The sequence below is a fragment of the Muntiacus reevesi genome, chromosome 1 (genome assembly GCF_963930625.1).
Source record: "Muntiacus reevesi chromosome 1, mMunRee1.1, whole genome shotgun sequence".
NCBI lineage: Eukaryota > Metazoa > Chordata > Mammalia > Artiodactyla > Cervidae > Muntiacus > Muntiacus reevesi.
The window spans coordinates 158,382,878-158,409,419 of NC_089249.1; the positions used below are offsets into that span (position 1 = coordinate 158,382,878).

A 26,542-nucleotide genomic window follows, 5' to 3' on the forward strand; every position below is an offset into this window, starting at 1 on the left:
AATGTGTGTATGTGAATGATCTTTTCCTTTACTAATGAAGAATACAAAAACCATGCATAATATAACCTAGATTCTAGGATGAATATTTGGGTATTATTCAGTCTAGTGTTTTAAAATATATCACCTGTATCTCTCTTTTCAAAATTGGCATGGTAGTATATGTGTAGTTTATATCTTGTTCACAATAAATGGGAAATGCATTTTTTTATTAACATGGTAAGTTGGAGGTATCTGTTGAACATTGATTGTGATGGTAAATAGCAGGCTACTATTGTTTGAATTACACTTCAATGTATGGTTCCTTATCTAGAACTTCTGTAGTCAATTAAATATTTTTGCACATTATATGTTTTCACATTTCTGGTAATATGTTTACTATCACATACATTTTAAAATTTGCCTAACAGCAGTACCATAGCAAAAATGAATTCTGGCTTCACCTTTTTTTGCCAGCTATGTGCTTTCCCAGTACCATTGGCTCCCTCCTTGAGTTGTGGTGAGAATTAAGAGAGGTCAAAATGACGTCACCAACAGTAGCTAACACTTTATGTAGCACTTGTTATGTGCCAGGCAATGTCCTAGGTCTTTTATATGTATCAATTCGCTTACATAATTGTGTGTGTGTTGTACACATGTAATAGTGGAGCACAGTGCCTGGCACTTAGTAGTTCTTCAAAAATATTTCCTCTACCCTCCACCCCAACCAGGCAGGCAGCATTTTTACTCCTTACACTAATTCCCTTAAAGAAAAATGTCCTGCCTTCTTGGGGTGGGAGTGGAGCACATACTTTGAGGTTTAGTTCCGCTCCTTTCACTTCTGTGACATTGGCCAGCCTCACTGATCAGGAGCGCTCAGGTCCACTTGCAGGCATGATGCTCCTGCATCCTGCTTTGTGCCAGCAATACAGTGCAGCTGGTGAGGCGTGTGCAGGAGGGGAGGCTCACCAATCCACCTCGCTTCCTCCAGGGCCTGAGGAAACTGCTCCATGCCCACGCTGGGGGTCTGACTTGCACATGGGATGAAAATTCCTAGAAGGGGGTGTCTGTACTTTGCACAGCATGATGAATAGCTGTAGTTCTGTTTCTGAAAGCTGGGATGCATGTACGTAACACCTGCCTGACAGAGATTTACAACTGCTCCCCAAGCAGCCTCGGTAGATTGCAAAACTGGGTCACGCTTTTTACAAGATCCATACGTTGGAGGGGGGTAAAGGTGGTTTTATTTCTTATTTATTTATTTATTTTCACCAGAATGCACTTCAGGGACCAGAGGCTGGTGGTGTCTTAGGAATTCTGAAGTGAGCTGGTTAACATCTAGATGGCCAGCTGCCCATGTTACTAGAAGTTGGAGGGGATGAAAAACGATTTGCAGCTGAACTTGGCTGTTTTCTAAATAACTTCACACCTGAAAGATGAATTGGGCTAGAATGGGTCTGCATGAAACAAGTTTCATACTTTTAAATACTGGACACAGTGCAGCTCAACCTCTGGGAAATGAACTGAAGCAGCTCGATGGCCGGTGTGCTCACCGAGGCAGGCCTATTATTATGGCTGACTCTTAGTTCTCAGGCCAGGGAACGACAGGGCCATGGGCATCTATTTGGAGAGTAAGGCTCCATGTGTGGCTTGTGATCCTTCTGTGGGAGCACTTGCTGTAATGGAAAATATCTTTCACTTTTAGTGCAGCAAGCGGCAGCCTGGCTCAATTTGTGCAGCCTGGACTGAGTTGCTCTGGGTTCTCATTCAATTAGGTGACTGATGAAGTTACTTAGCCTGCTGGAGCTCAGGTTCTTCCTCCCTAGTGAAGAGCGTCTGGTGGGCTGGGCCTCTGCCTCCTGCCGGTGAGCCAGAGGGCTGCCGGCAAAGTTGATCAGCAAGGGAGGTAATAGTGAAGCGGAGTCTGCTGTTCTCCATTATTCCATGAATCCTCTGCTGCTTCCCAGTACTTCCAAGCAGTAGCTGTTGGACTTTTACTCTGTTTTACAGCCTTTCTATCTCTGCACTCTGCAGGAGGAAAAAGGAATGGGAGGTTTCTGTGTCCACCACTAGAACACCATGGCCATGAGTCTTTGTCAGTGTTTTTGGTTAAAAGATGGTTTACCCCCAGATGTCTTATTGGCCAAGTCAGCAGCTTTTAATGTCTCATGGGGTAAGCTGCTATCTGCAGTCTCCCTCAAGGAGGTCTGACCAAAATGCAGGTATTGTTGTTTAGTCCCTAAGTTGCGTCCTACTCCTTTTTGACCCCATGGACTAGCCCACTAGGCTCCTCTGTCCGTGGTCTTATTCAGGCAGGAATACTGGAATGAGTTGTTTCCTTCTCCAGGGGGAATCTTCCCAATCCAGGGATTGAACCCACGTCTGCTGCATTGGCAGGCGGATTCTTTCCACTGAGCCACCAGGGAAGCCCAAAATACAGGGGAGGTTCTTAAGAACAGCACCGTTGGGCCAAAGTAGTCCTTGCTGACCTTCTGATAAGACTGTCTTATACATACAGAGCAAGTGAGAAGGGAGACAAGCTTTGGGAGATTTGTTAACTTAACTCAATCCTCTGAACATTCAGGGAGTCCTACTGAAGGAATCTTTTTTTTCTTTAAGTTGGCCACACAAGAAGAAATGAGGTAAAGCAGTTCCAGCCCCCTGAGATGCTCTTAAACAAGACACTAATTATTTCTTCATTTCTGTTCCAAGCAGGGCTGTTTGGAGGGCTCTTTGCTCTGGTTCGTATTAGGCTGCTTACTCTGGGTTGGCAGTGCAGTGCTGAGAGGTGGGCTTGCTGGGATTCATTTAGCCCTTCTTATCCCTGCCAGACTTCTAAAGCTTCTGCTTCAGAAGAACTTGCAGAATCAACTGTGCTTTCTGTTTGTGTCTCTGGTTACTTCTGCCTCCTGTAGCTCGTTGATTTTTTAATGTACCATAATTGGGAATTAATCTGCGAACAACAGCATTTGGAAAAAATTAATTGTGTGTGGAATGTTTGATAATTGTGTGTATATGTTAACCATTTCTTTGTTCTTTGTCATTTCAGGCATTGCTCATCGTGATCTGAAGCCAGAAAATATACTGTGTGAATCTCCAGAAAAGGTACCTGGGGCCTGATTTGGGGTGTCACAGTTGACACAGACGCAGGGAAGCCATCCTTACTTTCAGTGTAAATCATCAGCAGCTCTCTCAGCCCCAATTGAACTGACTGTTACAGACACGTAAGAGTGTTATCCTAATGTGTAGTGTTTCTACATCCCAGACAGGGCTAGTCCTGGGCCCTTCTGTGTTCTTCATGAACGGATAGTCGTAAACCTGAGAGTTTGTAAAATATATGAGACCTGCATACAGTGATTGTTTTCTAGTCCAGTGCACCTACTTTTAGAGCAGTAGATGTGAGTCAAACAACAATTCGATCTTACATCAAGCAAATCTCTGCTTGTGAATGATGTTTATGTTACAGTATGTGTGCCTACTATTGTCTACCACTACAAGCTATAGTTAGGAAGCAAGTTCTTAAAAAGGTTTTGTGCTTCCATTTTTATTTCCAAAGGTACCCATTAAAAAGAAGGCATTTATACTTGGTGTTGAACAAATGCAGCCTATGTTTTAAGCCATTGGATTGATTTATCTGTTTCTGGCTGCGCTGGGTCTTCGTTGTGGCTCCTGGGCTTGGTAGTGCTGAGTGTGGGCTTAGTTGCCCCATTGCACATGGGATCTTAGTTTGTGGACCAGGGATTGATACCATGTTCATTTGCAGGCAGATTCTTAACCACTGGACCACCAAGGAAGTCCCCAAATGCAGCCTATTTTAATCTTTATCTTAATCCGTTAGTAAATGGAAATAAATCTGTTTGTATTTCCATAAGCATATGTGAATTTGACAGATTATTTGTTAGGAAGGTTTAGGCATAGGTTATTTTGATGGCCCACATTCCTCCCTCTGTGTGTATACATTTACATATGCATGATACACCTGTCTTGGTTTGGATTAGGCGAGAGCTCATAAATAAGGAGTGACTGTGAGGGAACATATGAATCAGCCTGCTAGTACAATGCTTTTGTGGGAAATAGAAATATATTCGCTCAAATAAGAGCTTGTGGCTTCTTGTCCATGGCTCTGGCATAAAACTATAATTTATCATGATTATCATCATGGTTAATATTAATAATTATGTTTTAACATATTTTGAGCACTTACATTATACCAGGTAGTTACACTTATTTTATCTAATTTTTATAAAATTTCATAAGGTAGATACTATTATTTTCATTTTATGGAGATGAGGAAACAGAAGTTTAGATAGATTAAGAAATTGCCCAAAGTCACTCAGTTGATAAGTAGCAGAGATTAAAACTTGGAGAAGGGAATGGCAACCCACTCCAGTATTCTTGCCTGGAAAATTCAGTGGACAGAGGAGCCTAGTGAGCTACAGTCCGTGGGGTCACAAAGGGTCAGACATGACTAAGTAACTAACACCTTCAGAGATTAAAATTAAGGTAGTCTGACCCTGGACTGGTGCTCTGAACTACTCTGTCATAACACCTCTGATTTACAGTGTACTTTTGTGTCCTTTGTTTCATTTGATCTTCATGACACAGGTTTGTTGCCCCTTTATATGGTTGACAAATGAAAATTAAAAGAGAACTAAGGGTCAAATGACATCATCAAGAAAGTGAAAAAACAACCCACGAATGGAAGAAAATATTGCAGATCACATATCTGATAAGGATTTAATATCCAAAATATGTAAAGAACTTCTAAAACTCAACATCAAAAAGACAGTGTAATTAAAAAAATGAGCAAAGAACTTGAAAAACATTTCTCCAAGAAGGTATACAAGTGGCCAGTAAGAAAAGATGGTCAGCATCCTTAGTCATCAGGGAAATGCAAATCAAAACCACAGTGAGATACCACCTCACATCTACTAGGATGGTTATAATACAAAAAACAGAAAATAAAAAGTGTTAATGAGATGCCACCTAAGAGGTGAACAAAACCACTTAAGCCACCTCTCCTGCCTGACTCCTGGACACACCCCTACCTTCACCCCATTAAGGAACAAGCTCACCATGCCATTGGGGGCAAGTAAACAAGGAAATTTGTTGTTTGTTTTTGCTCCCCCTTGCTGCAGCAAGGACCCCCATAAAGCCTTACCTGATGTTGATGAGAATATAGGGAAATTGGAACTCTTGCCCATTGCTGGTGAGAGTGTAAAATGGTTCAACCACTGTGAAAAACACCAGTTCCTCAAAAAGCTAAGCATAGCATTACCATAACATTCAGCAATTTCACACCTGTGTATATACCCAAAAGGGTTGAAAACAGAGGCTTGAACACCAGTGTTCATAGAAGCACTAATCACAATACCCAGAGCTGGAAACAATCCAACAGATGAATGGGTGAACAAAATGTGGTATATCTGTACAATTGGAATATTGTTCACCCATAAAACAGAATGATATTCTGACACGTGCTACCACTTGGATGAACCATCCAGACACAAAAGGACAAATTTTGTGTGATTCCATTTAATGAAATATCTGGAATAGGCAAATTCATAGAGACAGAAAGTAGATTAAATGTTACTAGGGCTGGAGAGAAGGGGAATGAGTTATTGCTTAATGGGTACAGAGTTTGAGTTTGAGGTGATGTGACGGTTGTGGAAAGACACTGGTAATGGTTGCACAACAGTATGCGTATAATTAATGCTACTGAATTGTAAACTTAAAAATAGTTAAAATTTATGTTATATATATTGGGTTGGCCACGAAATTCATTTAACCCAAATGAACTTCGTGGTCAACCCACTATTTTAACCACAAGAGAAGCTAAGTGAAAAGGAAAAGAGGAAAGGTAGACTATAAGGGAGAGCAAAGGAAGGGAGGGAGAAAAGAGAGGTAGGAGGTGTGGCAGATAGTGAGAGAGGCAAATAGTGAGAGAGGACCCGCACTCTGACTCACTCGCTGTGCTACTTCCACCTCGCAGACCATTCTCACACCACCTGTGTGCACAGCGGCCTCCCACGTGGCTCCAGAGATGGTCTGTGCTGTTTGCGGTCTCAGGTGCAGTGTCTAGTCTGGGGGAGCCGGGCTGCTACATTGCTGCTGCCCAGAATGACCAGCCCTCCCAGCCTGAGGGATTTTTCCTGGAACATAGAACTTTCAGTGCTTAAACCGACAAAGCCCCAAGCAAGCAAAACCTGGTCAGTCACCCCAAGCCACCTGAAGTGGTCAGGGGTTTTGTGCAAAACTCCTTTGCCCTGCAGTGAATGAGCTACAAAGGGTAGTTCATACTTGGGGAATACATACTAAGTTCTCTAAACTTTTGAGTTGCAACCTGCCCTGTTGGTAGGAAACCCATAGGTTTGCTCCTTGTCTTCTACCAAGTTCACAACAGTCTGACCCCAGGTAGTACACACATTTTCCCCTCTCAGGAAATAAGGAAAGAGCACGGGGAAGAGGACACCTTAGGACAGATCCTCAGGTGATTTCTGGTTCACTCAAGGAGGGGAAAATGACCACCAGGTAAAGCTGGGCTTCCGCGTGGCGGCCACGTGACTGTGTACCCACACAGTCATGTTGTCTCCTCGTGCCCTTCAGTTGCTCCTCTTTGTAACTTTGCTTCCTGCTTTCCTTTTCAGGTGTCTCCGGTGAAGATCTGTGACTTTGACTTGGGCAGTGGGGTGAAATTGAACAACTCCTGCACCCCCATAACCACACCAGAGCTGACTACTCCAGTATGTATGGCCGGGCACCTGTGCCCTCTCCTTCTGCGCTCCTGTCCCCAAAGCTCTGGAGACTGAGGTCTGAGGGCTGAGGAAGGGAAACCAAGTGTATCTACTGCTGCCTGAGTTGTTTAGCCTCACTTCTTGTCTTGATAACCACCCCCAACTGCCCACCCCTCCCCTACTCAATGAATCTGACACTGGAGCTTTTAGCTTGGGGTGGGTCCACTGCTAATGAGGAGACAGGCTGTATCTATAAGAACTGGCTGAGTCCTGACCCCTGTCCCAGGTGACAGGCACTACTCCCAGGCCCACCCTTTTGCTCATGGGCGTGTGGACAGCTCCCATTATTCCCATGGCAGAGTTGGGGCACAACCACTTTGTGGTGAGGATGGGGAATGTCTCTGTGGTGTGATGAGAACTGAGAGGTCCAGACTCTCTGCACGTAAGCCTGGCCAAGTTATCCTGTTGCTTCTCTCACTTCCCATTTCCTGCCCAGATGGGCTGCTGGAAGCTATTTCTTCCTCAGACATCTCTTATACATACTGGCTATGCTCTTAATTATTATATAATTCTTTTGAGATCTGCATGCTTCATAAGTGAGTTTTCCTAATAACGTTTTTTTAAGACTTGCAATTAAATATGCCCGTGTCTCATCCTAAGCAACATTATTAGAGATGTTTCTGTGTTAGCTTCTACCACACTGAGGTACCCTGTTTTCAAAGTCATTAACTCTAATTGCCAATAACAAAGAAAATGTCCTTTCTGCACTCGCCATCTTCCCACCAAATTAGTTTTGTATGGTGGGAGTTGGGAGGAGGGTTGTCTCCCAGTGAGCCTGGAATAATGAAGAGGGGAGTAAAAGGAATATATTTTGTTTTTATCAGCAGCCTTCTGTGCAAGGATGGGAGGAAGGAATCCTAGTTTCTTGTCCTTGTTTGCTAGTTATATGCTTAAACAAAACCCCCGTGCCATTCTAGCCCTTGGTTTCACCTCCATAAATGGGAGACCTGAGGAGACTGGCTTTGTTCTAAGAGCTCTCCAAGCTTTGATGTTATCTTAATTCTAAATTCTTTTACTTCCATGCTCAAAGCTAGTAGGGCGGCTTGGCAGGACTTCACTTTAAGAAATCCTTGCTTTGTGGAATTGGCTGTCCTCCGAGAGCTGTGCTCCTGGGACATGGAAGTGCCTGCTCACTGTGTGCAGAGAGCCAGGGCAGGGAGAGATGCCTGGAGCTTCTTGACCAAGGGTCTCTGCGTGCTGCAGAAAGACCTGAGAAGATCAGAGGGGTGACCTGGAACTAACTGGGCTGTGAATCATGGAGAATCCTTGGACTCAGGTTACAAATATCCAGTGACCCAGCTTTTCTAAGTGCCTTGGTGGCACCTAGCAAGCTCTCTGGCTCTTTCCTGAGAGCTTCTTCCTCTGCAACTCCATCCTCTCACTCAAGTCCCATTATAGTCCTCTCCCAGGACTGAGCCTCTCTCTTCTCTGCCATTCCCCCTTTCCCATGTCTGGCCCCCACAGTGCGGCTCTGCAGAATACATGGCTCCCGAGGTGGTGGAGGTCTTCACGGACGAGGCCACTTTTTACGACAAGCGCTGTGACCTGTGGAGCCTGGGCGTGGTCCTCTACATCATGCTGAGTGGCTACCCGCCCTTTGTGGGTCACTGTGGGGCCGACTGTGGCTGGGACCGGGGAGAGGTCTGCACAGTGTGCCAGGTGAGCCCAGGGCCCGCTGCAGGGTCAGGTGGTTGTGGGAGGCCAAGCAGGACAGGACTCGGTGATTATGCCTGATCTGGAAGGGGGTGGATTGTACCCTGTCCCTCTCTGGCCAAGGGCAGCCACCAGGTAAGATGGAGATAATCAAGCCTTCAGCCATTGAGGAGTTCAGGGGAGGTTGTTAGAGAAGATCACTCCTGAGCTGAGTGAGTCTTAGAGGCAGAGTATAGCCCCAGGGGAGGAGAAGCATGAAATGCAAGTAGAAGGAACAGGACGAATGAAGACAGGAGGTTTGTAACAGCTGCATATGTCGAGGGAGGAGGAGGATGGATAAAGATGATGGTGGGGGGAGATGAGCCCAGGCATCTGGATGGAGGGCTAAGGAATTGGGCGTTATTCTCTAGTTGCTCATTCCTCACTGGTCACCTACCTGGCCGTCCAAGTAGCATAGCCGTCCCACCCACCCAGGGTGTTCTGTGCAGTTTAACAATTCAGGGGAGGGTAGGGGTTGGGGAAGGAGCCCTGGTCTGGGAAATACCCAGGCCACCAGCTGCACCTGCAGCTGCGGGCAATTAGATCCACATGATCAGACCATGACAGGCACACCCTGCCCATCCCCTGGCTGGTGTGGCCTCAGGAGGAATCTTCTTTACCTAGAACAAGCTGTTTGAGAGCATCCAGAAAGGCAAGTATGAGTTTCCTGACAAGGACTGGGCTCACATCTCCAACGAGGCCAAAGACCTCATCTCCAAGCTCCTGGTCCGAGATGCAAAGCAGAGACTGAGTGCTGCCCAAGTTCTGCAGCACCCATGGGTGCAGGGGGTGAGTTACCCATGCAGGGCATCTACCTCTTCAGGCCTGCAGCAAAACCATGAGGAAGCTCTCACATCCCAGTGGCTGACCTCTGCTGAGGGGAGTCGGATGGCAGCTTCATCCCCTGTGCATAGAGAACTGACTGACCTCTGACCTCACCCCATGCTGACCCCTTACAGAGATCACTGACTTGGATCTAACCTTGGCCACAAACTACGCCCCTGGGTGACCCATGTGTCTCTGGAATGGACAGAGGCCTCTGGGAGATTTCGCCGCATACCTCCCACCCTTGGCAGAGGCACACAGCCCAGGGAGCAGCCTGGATGGGAGCACCACCACTTACACAGAAATGCCACCACCTGGGAGTGTGCAGAAGCAAGGCCCAGCCACCCTGCTTGCTGTGCTGCTGCGGTGGGGGCTCATAACTTCTCCTCCTGGTGCTGGGGTCTGGCTGCAGCTTTCCTGAAAGGCACATGCTGCTGTTTTCCCCAAGGAAGGATCCAAGTTTTCACTCGAAAACATTTTTAAGCATCCTCCTCAGTTAATCAAGATAGCACACCCTGTCCCTCCAAGGGGTCTGCCAGACCTCCTGTGATCTTACTGTTTCATTGATCTGCCAGGCCCTTGACACTGGGGCTGGTTGCCAGCCCCAGTTACAAGTGGGGACCCAATCCATGAGTCTCCAAGTGGCTGACTCCCGGCCACCCAAGAGCTTCTGTCTATACTGAGCATCTGGCACATGACAGGCTCTGGCAGTAGTGGGAGGAGCAGGACCAGGGTCCTGTCTTCATGTTCTGATGGGGAGAGGGAGCCAAGGGGACATGAGGATAGGATGGCAAATGCTTATCTAAAGTGCTTGGCACCACAGAATGAGCACCCACCTCTGCTTGGGACAGGGCTTGGGGGGCAGTAGGACGAGGGGAATGTCTCACGGGGACGTGACCCTGGAGCTGGGGTCTCGGATGGTGATTAGGACTTCACCAGGGAGAGAGAGAGGGCTCTCCATGCAGAGGCAGCTGGGTTGGGTGTTGTGCCTTGCTTGCTGTCTCCTTGGAAGGTCTGACTCGGCATGCCTGGCAAGTCCATGTGCTGGGCCCGAACCTCTAGTAAGCTGCCCCCTCTGCTGGCTTGGGTAGGGGCTGCTCTTGAAAGAGGGGCCAGCACTTACCCACACATCTGTCCTTCCCGTTCTAGCAAGCTCCAGAAAGGGGACTCCCCACGCCGCAAGTCCTCCAGAGGTAAATGCTCCTGTCACACTCACCTCCTTTCCTCATTTGGCTTTAACTTTCCCTTCAAGCTCTCAGCCATGCTGGGGCCAAGGTGGGGGACATGGAGCCCATCTCTAAGCTCAGATGTCTGGCCTCCCTCTCCCAGCTTCTCTTCCTTGTCTCTCTCTACAGTAAATCTGCTCCCTCTCTTCTCTTCTTCCACCTGGTTTCCCCTGCCCCAGCATCTTTAAGATCCCTCTCTAGGCTGTTTGCAGAAGAAAAACATGTTTTGTGGATCCTCATGAATCGTAGCTGGAAATCACAATTTACAGCCCAAAGCACACCAAGGTTCCCTTCTGCTGCAGGGGGTTGTTAAAAGGAGCAGAAATCTGGGCCCTGAAAGGCGGAGGGACCAAGAGTCATATACACTACTAGACAGACAGTAATAACAGTCACTGTATAAGAAATACCACCCACCAGGTTTCGTACTAAGGGCTTTGCTTGTGTTGTATCCCATAAGCTTTACAATAAATTTAAAAGAGGGATGTTCCTATTGCTCCATTTTATGGATGAGAAAACTGAGGAATAGAAGGTAATTTAAGGGTGCAGTCTGTAGTGCTGCAAAGAGTCAGACACGACTGAGCACACATGCATACACCCAGTAGCTTAGGGAGTGAGACTTTGAACCAGATCTGCTTGACTCTAGTGCCTTTTAACACCAGATCGTGTTCCCAGTGAGCACTGCCTATTCCTCAAGAGCCAGGGCTAAAGACTCTGGGAGCCAACCTCCTGGCCAGTTTCCCAGAATTAAACAGGGAAGTCTTACACTTTATAATCACAAATCATTTGAGTCCAACTTGGGTTCCTGCCTGACTCTGTAGAGCTGCATCCAGAATCTCTGAGGCTCCAAACCTCAGGTCCACCTTAGAATCCTGATTCAGCAAACCCAGAGCTAGGTTCTGGTACTCAGACGTAAAGGCACAGCCCCTGCTCTTGGAGCCCCCAATCCTGACAGAGAGGGATGTCTGTGGGTGAGTTTCATGTGCCGTGGCCCTTCCTCTGGTGGAGCTGTGTGCAGAGCCCTGAGAGCTCAGAAGAGGGGGCTCTGGATAGAAGGGAGCATTTGTCCCAACTCTTAAGTCCAGAGGCTGTCCTTGAGGCTCAAAGCCTTTCTAGTCCCAGTGAGTCAGATTCTAAACCCATGCAAGAACCTCTATGGGGAGAGCAACCTGTGCCAGCTTGGAAAAGTCCAGTGGGAGCACAGAACAGCAGCAGCTGGTGTGGGTGTCAGGGAGCTGGCCAGCGGACCCTGCTGAACCCTGCCTTCCTCTCTTCTGTGCTCCCCTCCCTCATCCCTGCAGGAATAGCAGCACAATGGACCTGACGCTCTTCGCAGCCGAGGCCATCGCCCTTAACCGCCAGCTGTCTCAGCACGAGGAGAACGAGCAGAACAAGCTGGCCGAGGAGTCTGAGGCGCTGGCTGAGGGCCTCTGCTCTGTGAAGCTCTCCCCTCCCTCCAAGTCCCGCCTGGCCCGACGGAGGGCGCTGGCCCAGGCAGGTCGCAGTGGAGATGCGTCGCCCAGCCCGACACCCACAACACCAGCGCCCTGACCCACTCTGGGCCCCAGGCCTGTCCAAGCCCTGTCACCCTGGAAACCTGTGAGGGGCCTGCTCTGCAGCTCCTTCCAGGCCTTTTCCTCCACGAAGGCTCTCATCCTCCTGTCCCCAGAGTCCTCAAGGAAAAAGCTTTTTCCAAAGGGCGGGGGAGGGTCGTCTTTGAAAAGGAAAGCAATCACTTGTCACTTTGCATAATGGCCTGCGGCAGGGACGTCTCTTTACTGGGCTCCTGCCCACCTGCTCACCCGCCTGCCCGTGGATGGAGGATCCAGCCCACTCTCACCACCAGGCAGCTGCAGGGCTGGGGCTGTGGCCTTCAGGGAACCAGCCTTGAGAAGCGTCCATTGACAGAGGCTCTTCCCTCTCCCCACACTGTCACCTGCCTCTGGCGGTCCTTCCACCTTCCTGTGTCCTCCGGACGTCCTCCCCCATGGCTAAGCGGAGCCATCCCCTCAATTCAGGAAGCCAGATCAGTCTTCCAGTCGATAGCGCAGAGAAGCACATAATCTTTCTTTGCCGTGACCGAAATGTATCCCTCATTTATCATCTTCTTCCTTGTTTGGGATTGCTGCTAAAGTCAGTATTATTTTGTTTTTAAAGATGCGGGGCGGGGTTGTTTTTTTTTTTAACCACACTCTTCCAGCAGAGATGAGACTTTTAACTCCCCCTATGAGCCCATGGACTTTCCAGAGCTCTTAGGGCTCACACTTCTCTCCTGAATGTCCATGCATTTGGAAGATGTTAATCAGCTATTTCTGTTACTCTTAACTGGTTTTAAGCTGTTCAGACGATGAGTGACTTAGAGACCAGTGTGTCTGCTGCTTCCTCCCTCAGGCCTGTTACGGAGGGCAATGCAGGTCTGGGGCAGTGAGGAGTTCTGTGCCTGATGTGATGCGAGTCTGGAGGCTGCCCAGCCACCCTGGTTGGAGCCATGTGGTCTCCACTGCTGGTGAGCACAGAGGCATATCCAGCATCAGATAGCTGAGCTGCTTAGTTACCCAAGAAAATCGATTTGCATATGTCAGATGTTTATAGGGTGCAAGGACACATTGCACTTATTTTAATAAAACTGTCTTCAATTCTGGTGTCTTCCTGGCGGTCCTTTCTTCACCTGCAGTCCTGAAGAGGAGACAGGCATTCTGGAGAGGGGCTGAGTCTAGCCGAGGGGGTGGGGTGCCTCCTGTCAAGACCTCTAAATACAGCACTTCATCGGATCCATGACACAAGGTGAAGGAGAGATCATTGCTTCTCTTTTTTAGGTAAGGAAATGAAATTCACCCACCATCTGTCAATCTCTTACTCTGTGCCAGGACCCAGAGAGAAGTAGGAAGCAGCCTCTGCCTTTTAGGATCTCCCAACAGGTGGAAGAGGCCATGTTAGCAGCCTTCACGCAAGCTAACCTCAAAGAGCGCTTCAACAGGTGTACCCTGTCCCCAACCCAGCCCACCCACCCAAGCAGAGCCAAGTCCCCTCTGTCTGAAGCAGCACTGAGCCTTCCTCAAGGCTCCATTGTGTGCCCAGGACTGTTTGTCCTCCCAGAGTTAGCAACCAAGAAAAACAGCACCTCCATCCACATGTTTGTCAAGCAGAGGGTTCCGTGCCCGTTGCCCTAGTAATCCTCAGAACCAGACTCAGAGGGCTGTTTGGGAAGGGCCTTTAGAAATTCCTAAGGAGGAACTTCTCCGGCGGTCCAGTGGTTGAGAATCCGCCTTGCAATGCAGGGGGTGTGAATTTGCTCCCTAGTCGGGAAACTAAGACCCCACATGCCGAAGAGCAACTAAGCCTACCTGCTGCAACTACTGAGCCCAGGTGCTCCTGACCGTGTGCCACAGCTAGCGAGTCCATGTGCCACAGCAAAAGCTCCGCATGATGCAGTGAAAACCTGACCCAGCCAAATAAATGATTTAAAATTTTTTTTTAAACATTTAAAGGTACAAATTTTCAAAAAAAGAAATTCCTAAGGAGGTGGCAGAGGGAGGTCTGAGTGTCAGGGCAGTCGACTGGGCTCTGCTGCCAGCTTTTCTCCCTGGGAGAGTAGAGAGCCGAGACGGGGTGCAGGGCTCTTTGCTGTGGGAGCGAGTCATGGGCCAGGCTGCCAGCTCTTCCGCACTGTGAACCCTCCATGGTGATGAGGATGTACTTTCTGATGATGGTCATTTCCTTGCAGGAACCCTTGCCATCCTTGCATCCCTTCGTCTACCCAATGTGGGATGGGCTGGATAAACAGGCCTGCAGACTCTGAGCCTTTTGACCCTAAGTCTCCCTGTCCCAGGGGACTTGGAACCAGGGTGTGAGTCTTGTGTCTAGACTCCAACCCCACCCTGGTCAGTCCTCCAGGTTGGCCCAGCAGGGTGTGACTTACAGGAGCTTCCTGGACCGACTATTCCCCCATCCTACCCACTGGCTGCACCTGGCAAGGTCTCTCTTGTCCACGACTCTGTGCTCTCAACCACTGTGCCTACTTTGGTTTTGCTGGCATTATCATGCACTTCCTGAGTACTTTCTGAGACACTCACAGGCATCTCATTTAATTCTCACAGCAGTCATATGAGTTAAGGTGCTATTCTATGGCACTTAACATGAAAAACCAAGCAGAGAAAGGAAAAAAAAAAAAAAAAAAAAACAGCTTGCCCACAGCTGTAGAGCTAGGAAGGTAGAAGTGGAATTTTTCCCACAGACCTGATGCCCAGAGTTGTGCTGCCTCGGTTCAAATCCCAGCTGTTTCACTTACTGGCCTTGGGCAAGTTACTTAATTCTCCAAGAGTCTCAGTTTCTTAAACCAGAAACTGGGGAAGCTAATATTTATCTCATGGTGCTGTTGTGAAGTTACAAATTAATAAATGTATTTAGAGCAGTTCCAATCACACATAGTAAGTGCTCAGTAAATATTAGCTGTGATTGTTGTTCAGTCGATAAGTTGTGTTCAACTCTTTTGCAACCTCATGGACTGTAGCCCACCAGGATCCTCTCTCCATGGATTTCCCAGGCAGGGATACTGCAGTGGGTTGCCATTTCCTTCTCCAGGGGATTTTCCCAATGCAGGGATTGAAGCCACGTCTCCTGCATTGGCAGGCGGATTCTTTACCTCTGAGCCACAAGGGAAGCCTGTTAGCTGTGATAGTTGTAGTTATTATTGTCTCCTGGGCCAGAATTGCTCAACTGGGCCCCAGTGATGAAGATGAGGTAAGCATCTTGTGTGGGTGGAGGTGGGTCTGGGTTTTCCACATGGGGCTGACCTCTGGCCCTTTGTGGGATTCTTCTGCTGACACTCTGCTCTGTCCCTCTGAGCCAGGGTCCCTGTCCCCAAAGGGCAGCTGTTTTGCCAGGGGAAGAGCCAGGTTGGGGCCCAGGGGCCCTGGGTTCTAGTCTTTTCTTTGTCACTGTTTCACTGGTGACCTTGGGAAGTCTCCTGCCCTTTCTGGGGACCAGGCCCTGTGCCTGGCTGTGCTGGGCCAAGGCAGACATGCTAAGTGAGGCTCTGGAACCTGGAACTGTGGCAGCCAGTGTCCCAGCTCTATGCTCATGTGCTAGCTGCCTTAGGAGAGGGTGGGAATGCCCCAGACCCAGGCTGGCAGGCCTCAGCTCCAGCCCTTCCTGATTCTCAAGGACACTGAGCACTCCTGTCTGAGCTCCATAGGGGGTCAGGGACAGTGCTGGAGTCTTTCTCCCTCCGAGGGTCCACCTGCCTGAGCTCTGAAGGCCCCTCTTCCCTCCTGGCTGACTGCCCCTCACCAAATCCAGCTCAGCGATCAGCAGTGCCTTGGTCCCATGCCAGCCACTCCAGCTGCTGAGGTCTGAGGGGAGCAGTGAGAAGCAAGGTCCCCACCATGGCTGGCACTTGTTGCCATGGTAGCAGTTGCCTTGGAAGCCGCTTCCCTGACTTCAGCTTCTGAACAGTCCGGGAAAGCTGCCCATCCCCCAGGGGATCGGTGAATTAATCACACTCCTTTCCAGGGTCCCCAGCCCTCAAGGAAAATAAACAGAACTAAACCAAGCTGAGGTCTTTTCACCCACCCTTCCTCCCCACCCCATGCCACTCTTGGACTTCCTGCTTCCGGGGAGGAAAGAGCAGAGGCAGGCCCCCTCCAACCCTAGCCTCCAGATGAGAAGAGATTTTCTGACAGAATTCAGTTGTGACCTAAGGCCCAGTCACACTCTGGATCCAGGGGACTGGAGGACCCAGGCTTCAGTGGGGGCGTGGGGGGCTCTGAGCTTGGGGGTAGGGAAATGTGGTGTGGTCAGTCTCTAGAGCTTTGGGCTTCCATCTCATTTACCTGTGATAGCATCACCCAAGGGCAAGCATACATTTGCTTTTTCAGGGCTGATACGGCTAAAATTGCTACAGGAAAAAATTGGCAAGTCTCCCTGTCTCCATTTGTAATCAATCAGGGAGAAGAGAATGGCAAACCACTTCAGCATTCTTGCCTTGAGAACCCCATGAACAGTGTGAATAAACAAAAGAGATGTCACAAATTTGCAGTGGCCTTTAGTGACACTCCTGTCATGAGGGAACTGTGCAGGAGTTGGCCTGATTCTTCTGAACACAATATCTCCCTCTGATGGTGGGGTTGCCAGTTCCTCCCACCTCAGAGAAGACAGTTTAGAAATGTGCTGGCCTCCTTCCCAACTGAGCGGGGAAGCTGGACGCCGGAATCCATCGCGGACTCGGGCTGTCCTTCCACCTCCCCATGTCTCGGTGTCCCCATCTGTTCTGGAAAGGAGCTGGGAAGTTCTGTGATCTTGTAACTGAGGATGGCTCGATGTGTCTCTCCTCCACAGTCTCTACTCTGCCTCTCTGCCCAGAGGGATTTACAATGTCAAAGAAAATCTCTAATTTAGAACTTGTCTCCAGTTTTTAGAGATCAGAATGTTCTGGAATCGGAAACTCACAATGAACAGGCACCCCTGACTCCCCTGCCATCCTCATCCCCATTCACCAGATGAGTAAGGTGAGGCCCACAGTGTGAGGTTCCCACCTCAGAATGTGGAACCAGAGTGCTGTCTTGCTGATGGCGTGCACACATCACCCTCAGCCTGACAACGGGAGAAGAGCCGGACAGGCCTCACCCAGCCAGAGTTATGAAAACACTTAATGGGGGCCAAGGGCGTTGGAGGGGGTGCTCGGGTTCCCAAAGCTTGATGTCTCAGGAACACGTTTCCATGGACGATTATTTTGATGGCTCTTTCTAAAACTAGTCAGTGGGGGATCAATTACGTGTGACAGAGACCCGGCTGTCATTTGATGACTAATTAGAAGAGAAATCAGACCTCATCCTGGTGAGAGGGACAGGGGATGCTGGCAGCTGCAGCTGTGGCTGAAGACACCCACCCCCAGGGGCTTCCCCGATGAGGGTCAGGAACACAGCTCAGGGGCCCCTTGGTGTTCTGTGTCAACCCTCCTTTCCCCACACCTTTGAGTTCACACCTGCCCTGCCGAGGTCTCACTCCAGCTTCCTGGCGGGGCCTTCCCTCAGCGGAAGCTCGGTCAGATGACCTTGGTCTTCCCAGGCTTCTATCCCCACCAGGAAAGCCTCCAGTTAGGGACAGCTCCCACGGCGCCCGCGATCAATACGAGATGGTTGGGCAGGCCCGAGCCCTCCCTGGGCAACGTCTTTGCGTCCGGAAGCCCACACCACGTGCCCTCTAGCCATTCAGTGGCGCTCAGTCCGTGAACCTGCCCTCAAGGGGCCCACAGTCTACAGAGCAGACAGAGAATAGGGGCAGGTGGCCAGCACTTCAGCGTGGTGACATGACCACTCAGCTGCCATCAGGAGTGGCTCCTCAGAGCTGGGGCTGCCCAAGCAGAGTTCCGCAGGATGAGGGGTCCCCAGGCCGCGGGAGCCACGCACACACTCAGCAGAAGGGCCACAGAGGAGAGGGGGGACAGGGGCTGTGGGGGCAGCAGGAGGTCAGAGACCTTGGGTCTGGCTATGTCTGATGCAGACATGGAGGGGAGAGACAGGCGACCCAAAGAGAGGCCACTGGGGCTGGTGATGGGACCCCGGGGACTGTGGTGATCCACAAAGGGCCAGAGAATGCAACTAGTGCTGAGGGCTGGCGCAGGGTATGGGACAGGGCTGGGCCAGGCTGGGGGGGCGGTTACCACTGCCTGATCTTCACTTGGTGGATCCTGCAAGTAGGTCAGACAGGCTGGACAGAGCTCAGCCTGGAGGTCAGGAGGCGCCAGCCTTGTCCCAATCTCCTGATCCCGGCTGCCGATAACCCGGCCCCTGCCAATCCCTCCTCCCATCCCTGGCCCCTAGCCTGCATGTGTGTCCTCCCACCCTGCCCCCACCACTGCTCTTCCCTGTTAGCCCCCCGATCAAGGACCCCAGGGTAGCTAGGGGGGCTCCCCTTCTCATCACACTGCAACTGAAAAGGAGCCTACTTGAGGAGAAGAGACCATCCTCACCTGCCTGGGGCCCAGAGGGGGCCGGGGTGGAGGGTAGAGAATGGCCATGGAAGGACCCTCCCCCTCTCCTCCTCCTGGCCCTGTCGCTGTTCCTGTCTGTCTCATGAGCCTCTTCCAGGTCTCCTTCCGGGTTCTCATCTGCAAGTCCCCAAGCAGGGACCTTGGGTTCACCTCCAACCAAAGGGGCATCAGAGTGGGTCCTGAGCATGTGGCCAGGAGTCCTCACATCTCTGGCTGCCGAGCACCAGATGAAGCCACCGGCTCATCCGGCCCCTTCCAGGACCCACAGTGGAACCTTGGCTGACTGCCCTCATGGGCCTGTGGGCAGCAACTCACATTGCAACCTCATGAATAACTCAGTACCTCCTGCTGCCTACATCTCTGAGGAAGCTTGGTCCTCTGGACCCCCTCCCCCTTGCAACCATTGCTTTAAACTTTAATAGGCTGAGGCTCAGTGGCAGCTGAGCAGGCTCCAGGGACCTGAGGCAGGATGTCCTGGGCAGGGGAGCTCAGGCTGAGTTCTCCCAAGAGGAGGCTGGCGGGGCGAACCCCCAGGGCACAGGCCCAGGTCTCCAGAGCTCTGGCAGCCAAGGCCGGATGTGGTCAGTCAGGAATCCTGAGAGTGGCTTCCAGCTTCAGGGGCCTATAAGGGAGGAAGAGTAAGCTGGGGTGACCTAGGAGAGATCTTCGCTCAAGGTGGGGCCCCTGGACTGTGGTGGGATAGGTTTGCAGATAAGCCCAGAATCTTACTGCCCAGAGATTTTCTTCCTGAAGGTGGAGCTCCAGCAAGGAGACATCCAAGAGGACCAAGACCTCCAGAGCTGTTCCGGGGACAGGCTCCGCTGGTGGAGGCAGTGCCCTGGGTAGGCCTGCATGGACATCCCCGTCAGCAGCAGAGACTTCCGCTGCCTGCAGCTGGCCTGCGTGGCCCTCGGCCTGGTGGCTGGCAGCATCATCATCGGTGTCTCCATCTCCAAAGCTGCAGCTGCCATGGGCGGGATCTTTATTGGTGCTGCTGGTCTGGGTGAGAAGGTGCTGGGCTCAGAGAGGGAGCTGGGGTAGGGGGTGGGGTGAGGGGACCATGGCCAGGAGAACAAGCAATGGAGGGAAGAGCTGGGTCACCAGGAATCAGTTGGGGAGGATGGAAGTTGGAGATGTGAGCAAGGCAGCCATCAGGGGTACCAGGAGGGAGAAGGAGGCTGGGGTGAGATTCCCACAGCACACTGCAGGGGTGAGGAGGCGTGGAGCAGGAGCTGGTGACCACTGTTCTTGGGCCACTCCCGCTCTGGCTCCCCAGTCCCAAGCCCTGGACTCTTGAGTTAGCGTTAGGACTCATAGGCTTGTTCTGAATGAGTTGGTGGGGAGTGCGTAGAGAAGGAGAGAGTTCTCTGTGGGACCCCCCACCCCTCTTGAGCCCCGACAGGATCCAGCTCAGACCAAGGGTTTCTTTTTCTTTCCTGGAATGTTGCCGCAGCAGATCTGTCTGTCCAGGCATCTGTCTGTCCAGACCAGGCCCACTGACATCCCCACAGTAGTGCTGGGTACCATCCCTCACCCCTTCCACCACCCTGGGCCCCGGGCAGAACTAGAAGCACCAGGTCGGTGGGCTCTGGCATCTGCACCTGTGAACTCAGGCCAGGGGCCAAGCCCTTGGGAGTGACAGAGCAGGACCCCTTCTTCCGCTACCCCCTCCCCAGCTCCCTGAGGAGCCTCCAGTCCTGCCCTTGGGGTCCCCAGGAGAGGGTGGGGAATCAGAGTTGGGGGGTGCCCATGGGCCCATTTCCAGCTTCAGAGGAAGGAAGAACCCAGCCTGCCATCACCTGGGCAGGTGGAACCGGGAACCTGAGCCTTCACAGCCTGTAACCCCTTCCCCCAAAGGCACTGCTCTCCACCCCCTCCTGGGGCTGGGTGTTGGGGAATGCCCCCCCAACGGATGCACACACTCACAGGCTACATTCACACACCCACAGTCCCAACCCTGCCCACTCATGCTCCTCCCATGCCCACCCATAACCCAGCCCCAGGCTCACAGCCCACAGCTTCATACAGCTCACCCTAGACAGGCTCCCTCCTCACCACAGAACCCCTCCGTGTCTCTCCTCTTAGGGCTCCTCATCTTGGCCTACCCCTTCCTGAAGTCTCGGTTCAACCTGGACCACATCCTGCCCACGATAGGTGAGTCCTCTCCCCTGTCCCCACCTCCGTCTCAAGAACTGCATGAGACCCTCTGTGTGTAAGTCTGCAGCCCACTGCAGTGCAGCCAAGCCCACATGTGTGACTGTACTGACTGCGTATGTTAGAGATGCTGTGTATGAGTGTGTGTGTTGTGTAGTCATTGCTGTGATTGCACACAGACTCCAGCCTTCCACTAAGTCCCTAAACTGGCTCAGAGGACCTAGAATCCCCATTTCCCCTGATAAGTTCTCCTCCTTCCCCAAAGCCTCGGAGATCTCCAGATAACCCTACTTCATCGCTGAGCTTCCATAAAGACCCTCTAGCTGCCCTGAGACCTCAGGACCCTGGATAGCTCCCCACCTCATCTCAGCTCCCCACATAGGTGCTCCCATCTCTGTCAGTCCTACACATTCATCCCCAGTTCTCCCCAGGACCCCCCACCTCCTTAAATATCTACTGTCTTCTCCTTCAAGGGCCCATTTCTTCCACCTTCGCTCCCCTTCCCAAATCTGCGCAGATCATGTGTGAGACATAAAGGAAAGTAGTGGAGCAAAGACAGCAGCCAGGATGGGGAGTAGACAACAGGAAGGACTTCCCTTCCCAGAGCTGGACTTGATTTGAGAATGGCTCAGTAACCACAAGGCTTGGGGTGCTCTCATCCTACAGGGAGCCTGAGAATCCACCCCCAGCCAGGGGCAGACCATGGGGAGGGAAGATCCAGCACCAATGGAAATAAAGAGGGTAAGTTCCAGAAATTCCAGAGTTTATCTTCCATCTTCCCCTCTGGGGACACAGCCCAGAGAAGCCGCCATGATGGAAGTGCAAAGGGGGCTTCTCCAAGCACAGGGAGGCGAAGGTGTTGCATAGTTCTTCCACAAGCTTAGTCAAAATGCTTCTTGCTCCCAGGGGAGCTCAGCCCCTCTGGTCCCCAAGGTTTCTCTGTCAGGCCCAATATAGCACCACACTGCCCCAGCCCAGTGCCGTTATTTTCTCACTCTCCTCTCCCATAGTGGAATCCAACTCTCAGAGTTGGTACCCAAAACTGGGCATCTTCCTCCTCCTCCATTCCGCCACACTGGAAAATTCCAGGGCAAGAGTATCTCAAAGGTACCCGCACCTCTGGTGTCTGCTGCCTATGGTAGGACGCTGAGCACTCAGCAAAAGGTTCCATCCCAGACACTGTTCCAAGCACTTTCCATATGTTGATTTGTTCCATTCTCAGAACAGCCATATGGGGCAGGTACTATAATTAGCCCCACTTTATATATGGGGCAACTGAGGCCCAAGTTGCCAACATCCGTTGGATCATTGACAAAGCAAGAAAGTCCCAGAAAAACATCTACTTCTGTTTTATTGACTATGCCAAAGCCTTTGACTGTGCGGATCACAGGAATACCAAATCACCTTACCTGCCTCCTGAGAAATCTGTATTCAGGTCAAGAAGCAACAGTTAGAACCAGACTTGGAACAACAGACTGGTTTCAAATTGTGAGAGTACATCAAAGCTGTATATTGTCACCTTGTTTATTTAACTTATAAGCAAAGTACCTCATGCAAAATGCCTGACTCATGCAACATGCTTCAGCACAAGCTGGAATCAAGATTGCTGGGAGAAATATCAATAACCTCAGATTCACAGATGACACCACCATTACAAAGAACTAAAGAACCTCTTGATGAAAGTGAAAGAGGAGAATGAAAAAGTTGGCTTAAAACTCAACATTCAAAAAGTAAGAGCATGGCATCTGAACCCATCACTTCATGGCAAATAGATGGGGAAACAATGGAAATAGCAAGAGACTGTTTTGGGGGGCTCCAAAATCACTGCAGATGGTGACTGCAGCCATGAAATTAAAAGACATTTGCACCTTGGAAGAAAAGTTATGACCAACCTAGACAGCATATTAAAAAGCCAGAGACATTACTTTGCTGACAAAGGTCCATATAGTCAAAGCTATGGTTCTTCCAGTAGTCATGTATGGATGTGAGAGTTGAACTATAAAGAAAGCTGAGCCCCAAAGAATTGATGCTTTTGAACTGTGGTATTGGAGAAGACTCTTGAGAGTCCCTAGAACTGCAAAAAGATCAAACCAGTCCATCCTAAAAGAAATCAGTCCTGAATATTCATCGGAAGGACTGATGCTGAAGCTGAAACTCCAATACCTCAGCCACCTGTTGCAAAGAACTGACTCATTGGAAAGACCCTGATACTAGGAAAGATTGAAGGCAGGAGGAGAAGGGGACAACAGAGGATGAGGTGGTTGGATGGCATCACCTACTTGATGGACATGAGTTTGAGCGAGCTCCAGGAGTTGGTGATGGACAGAGAGGCCTGGCGTGCTGCAGTCCATGGGGTCGCAGAATCGGACACGACTGAGTAACTGAACTGAACTGAGCTGCCTGAGGCCCAGGGAGGTTATGAGACTCAACTGGGAAGTGGTGGGGCCAGAAACCAGGCCATTAGCCCCAAGTCCTGCCGCTAACTCTCACATCATGTTGCTGTCCTCTTGAAGCGCCACTCTGACCATCCATGTCTCTTTAAACCAGGCTGCCCCCCGAGAGTCCCTCCCTCCCCATTCTATCCCCTCTGACCCCAGGTCCCTCTGGGAGACTCTGACCCAGGATCTGTCTACTCAGCCACCCTGTCCTGGTCTCTCCCACAGGAGCCCGTAGCAGCCTGTCCACAGTGAGCAGAACCCTGGAGAAGCTGAAGCCTGGGGGCCGGGGGACTGGGGAGGGCTGAGGCAGGGGCTGAGGGGCTGCCCCCTGCCCTGCGCCCTCTTCCCCCTGCTCCCCCAGTCTCAGAGCCTGCCTGGATCCAAACCTGAGAAGAACCAGCTCCTGGAGACGCCAGACCTGCATCCGCCAGAGCCATTGGAAATGGATCCCTGTGTTGGGCAGGGCTGGAACCAAGCTGTCTCTAGTCTCAGGTTCTTGACCTGGGTCTTCTCTTGGGATGGCAGCTCAGCTTTCTTACCTTTCTGATGTACTGACCGGCTTCTCTGGAATGTGGGGCCCAGTGATGCCCCAGTCCCTTGCTCCAGCCTGGCCAGGGAAGTGAGCTACAGGCCCTCAGGAACCACAGCCAGGTTCTGAGCCCTCAGCCCCGAAGACCTGGCCCTGGGCCTCAAGAATTCACTGGCTGGATTGAGGGGCTGGACCAGACTCTTCTGAATATCAGAAGCTCTGAACCACTCCTCAGGAACAGGCCCCGAGCAGCAGTGAACCAGACAAGGGGCAGAGCCTGGAAAAATGAAAAGGTCACTGCCTTGACAGGAGCCCAGGAGGCAAGGCCTGGAGGCTTTCAGGAGGAGGCGGATCCTGAGCTGACCCCTGTGCTGAGACTCCTGGGGTTTGACTCCACTGTTTAAGGCTTTTCAGGACCTGACTGCAGACAAGACCTCCAGCCTTCCTCTCCTTCCCACCCTCTCACTGCTCCTGAGCAACCTAAACATATCCGAGCTTCTAAGCCCTGGCTCGTGTTCTGGATGCCTCCGACTCGTGCCTCTCTGCCTGTCAATCCTCCACCTCTGAAGGCCCCCTTCCAAGTGTCCCCCACCCACAGTGCCCTCACGTCCTCTTCCACCAGCTTCTGTCTCCCTCTCTTGACACCCTCCAGGCAGGTTGAAATCTCCTTTTTCACAAAACAATTCTCAATTTTGTTTAAACCTACTGTTTATTGCCCTTTTTCCAGTTAGCATAAGGGTAGACAGTAAGTGCTCAATAAATGTTAAATAGCTTAAATTTGGTGGAGAAACAATTCCCTAGGCTTTCCCTGGAGAGCCATTTCAGGCTCCACGTAATCACAGGGTTTGGGACCAGGCAGACCTGGCCTGTGTGTGACTGTGCAGAAAACACTGCTCCTCCCTTCCCACTGCCCCTCATATGCCTGCGCCCTCAGGGTGACCTCTGTGCAGACTTCTGCTCCATGTGGCTCTTGTTCTGTTTGGTGAGCAGAAGACAAGCTGTGAGGAGTCTCATTCTCCAAGGATCACTGCAGATGATGCCTCCTCTTAGAAGACTCCCCTGATTCTCTGTGCTCCATCACAGTCCATAGCACTCTGAGTGGCCTGTTTCCCCCTTCATTAAAGTAGGGAGCTGACAGCCAGGCACATGGTAAGTTCCCAGTGGATGTTAGAAACCCACACCAGAAGGAGGAAAGACCATCCAATTGTACAGATGGGAAAGCTGAGGCTCTGCAGGAAAAGGAATCGAGTCCCATGGTGAGAGATTGTGGAGCCAGGCCTCGCATTCAGGCTCCTTCTCTCTACCTACCCAAAGCTCTACCCTCTGCTGCCCTCTGCACAGACCCCAGGGACCAATGCCCCAACCACAATGGGATAGAGTTCCATGGATAGAACCAGCTTCCCAAATGCTGGTGGGGTGTGGAGTGTGGTTCCTCCAGCCCAAGGGAAGTCAACGTTCCCCTCCTTCCATGTCCCTCCTTTTCATGTCCCTCCTGCCTGCTCCCTGCCCCTTCTCCTTCCCCTCAACATCATCATCATGTTTGGTGATCAGGTCTGGTTTCCTTGATCAATAAGGAAACCCTCCCTCCCGTCCATCTTCAGTCTTCACCAGCAGTTCCCCAAAGAGATGCCCGGGGGGGATGGGGTAGAAGTGGGGAAGGGGGAGCCTGAGCCATGGGGACTGTGGTCCCCGCCTCACCCACCATCAACCCTTCCCACCCATGATCTCCCCCAGGCTGGCCTATGGTATCCCAGATGCCTGACAGGGCCAGATACAGAGCAGTGCTGGGGATCAGAATGCAATAAATTAAGAAATGAACACATGAAAAGGCGAGAGCTAGGTCCATTGAGGAAGAACTGTGTGGGGGCTCAAAGGACCCTTGAAGCTCTGGGAGTTCTCCAGGCCTGGTCCTGTTTCTTCTCTTTCCCTGCTATGGGCTTCCTGAGTCCTCCCTTCCCTCCAGTCCAGGTGAGTGTCTGCATACCTCCTCCCCAATTGCATCTCTACCCACCCCCCACCGCTGATCTCCCCCCACCCCCTCAACCTGATCACAGGAGTGGCCATGTGGAATCTGACTTCTCCCCATGCATGCTTTGGAAGGAGGTGAGGTTGGGCCTAGCAGGCAGGGATGGTGTGGTGGGCAGTGTGAGGAGAAAGCACCCCCTTCCCTCTGAGCAGATCCAGAACCCTCCATTCAGCATGGGAGTGAGGGGACAAAGCCAGGTCTTTGGACCCAGGTCTTTCAACAGTCTGTTCAATAAATGAAATTAGTTTTGTCCAGTAGCCTCACTCTGACCTCAGCAGTGGTTGTGCTGGCCAACCTCAGACTAAGTGCAGAGAATATACCAAAGGTGGGGGGTACTGGCTCCAGGCAGCCCCCTGGAAGTCACATCCCCACTGGGTCAACCCAGAGAACTGGAGTCTAGTGATAAGACTCACATCCTGGTTCTGTGCACCCCCTCACCGTGTGAGGGGCAGAGGGGGTGAACCACAGCCTGAAGCCTGGAGCCACAGCTTCTTCATCCGCTTATGGAAGGAGAGTGGTCCCTCCCAGACCACCATCAGGAGGAAGGTTGCCTGGCTTGTGATTCGCAACAGGGCAGATTTATGAATGGATAAGTGAATGAATGAAGAGGGGGTTGAAGATCCTCCTCCAGCTGAACTCACCAGATCCTGGAAAATCAGCACTTCAGACTCCCACAGTCCTTTCCAACACAGTCTAGCCTGGAGGCGCTGGTGCCCATTACTCCCTCCTCCCACTCCCTCCTCCATCCTCTTAAGAAACCCTTACAAATCCCACCAGGAGCTGTATAAGGGCCTCAGGACCACACCTCTTTCTAGGGTGCAGGATTGGTGGAGGGTGATTGGAGAAAGGGTGCTGAAAATAAGACTCATGTCTGGAAAAATCTTCCTCCTCCCAC

The 26,542-nt window shown here is 51.2% G+C and overlaps 2 protein-coding genes across 5 annotated transcripts in view; both read left to right on the forward strand.

The window, feature by feature from the left end:
* MKNK1 (MAPK interacting serine/threonine kinase 1) overlaps nucleotides 1–13,156 on the forward strand; it is a 57,441-nt gene extending 44,285 nt beyond the window's left edge. For 3 of the 4 annotated variants that reach the window (XM_065913732.1, XM_065913723.1, XM_065913719.1), the window contains 6 exons: nucleotides 3,026–3,081; nucleotides 6,624–6,719; nucleotides 8,235–8,429; nucleotides 9,087–9,251; nucleotides 10,437–10,480; nucleotides 11,812–13,156. In XM_065913732.1, coding sequence (XP_065769804.1) covers nucleotides 3,026–3,081; nucleotides 6,624–6,719; nucleotides 8,235–8,429; nucleotides 9,087–9,251; nucleotides 10,437–10,480; nucleotides 11,812–12,061 — 806 coding nt within the window. In that variant the 3' untranslated portion in view covers nucleotides 12,062–13,156. The remainder of the gene's footprint in view (nucleotides 1–3,025; nucleotides 3,082–6,623; nucleotides 6,720–8,234; nucleotides 8,430–9,086; nucleotides 9,252–10,436; nucleotides 10,481–11,811) is intronic. The other variant, XM_065913739.1, reaches the window with a different exon arrangement.
* A 6,112-nt stretch (nucleotides 13,157–19,268) lies between these two features.
* Nucleotides 19,269–23,397, forward strand: KNCN (kinocilin). Its single transcript, XM_065911081.1, has 4 exons — nucleotides 19,269–19,503; nucleotides 20,586–20,654; nucleotides 21,321–21,395; nucleotides 23,318–23,397. The coding sequence occupies exons 1-4, from the start codon at nucleotides 19,353–19,355 to the stop codon at nucleotides 23,395–23,397; spliced, it is 375 nt and encodes a 124-aa protein (XP_065767153.1). The 5' UTR covers nucleotides 19,269–19,352.
* Nucleotides 23,398–26,542: the final 3,145 nt, after the last annotated feature.

Excerpts from the sequence above, each read along its gene's own strand:
- KNCN (XM_065911081.1), top strand. The coding sequence starts at position 19,353 with ATGGACATCCCCGTCAGCAGCAGAGACTTCCGCTGCCTGCAGCTGGCC. Across the intron at positions 19,504-20,585 it reads TATTGGTGCTGCTGGTCTGG|GGCTCCTCATCTTGGCCTAC; the intron begins GTGAGAAGGTGC and ends CTCTCCTCTTAG. Across the intron at positions 20,655-21,320 it reads CCACATCCTGCCCACGATAG|GGAGCCTGAGAATCCACCCC; the intron begins GTGAGTCCTCTC and ends CTCATCCTACAG.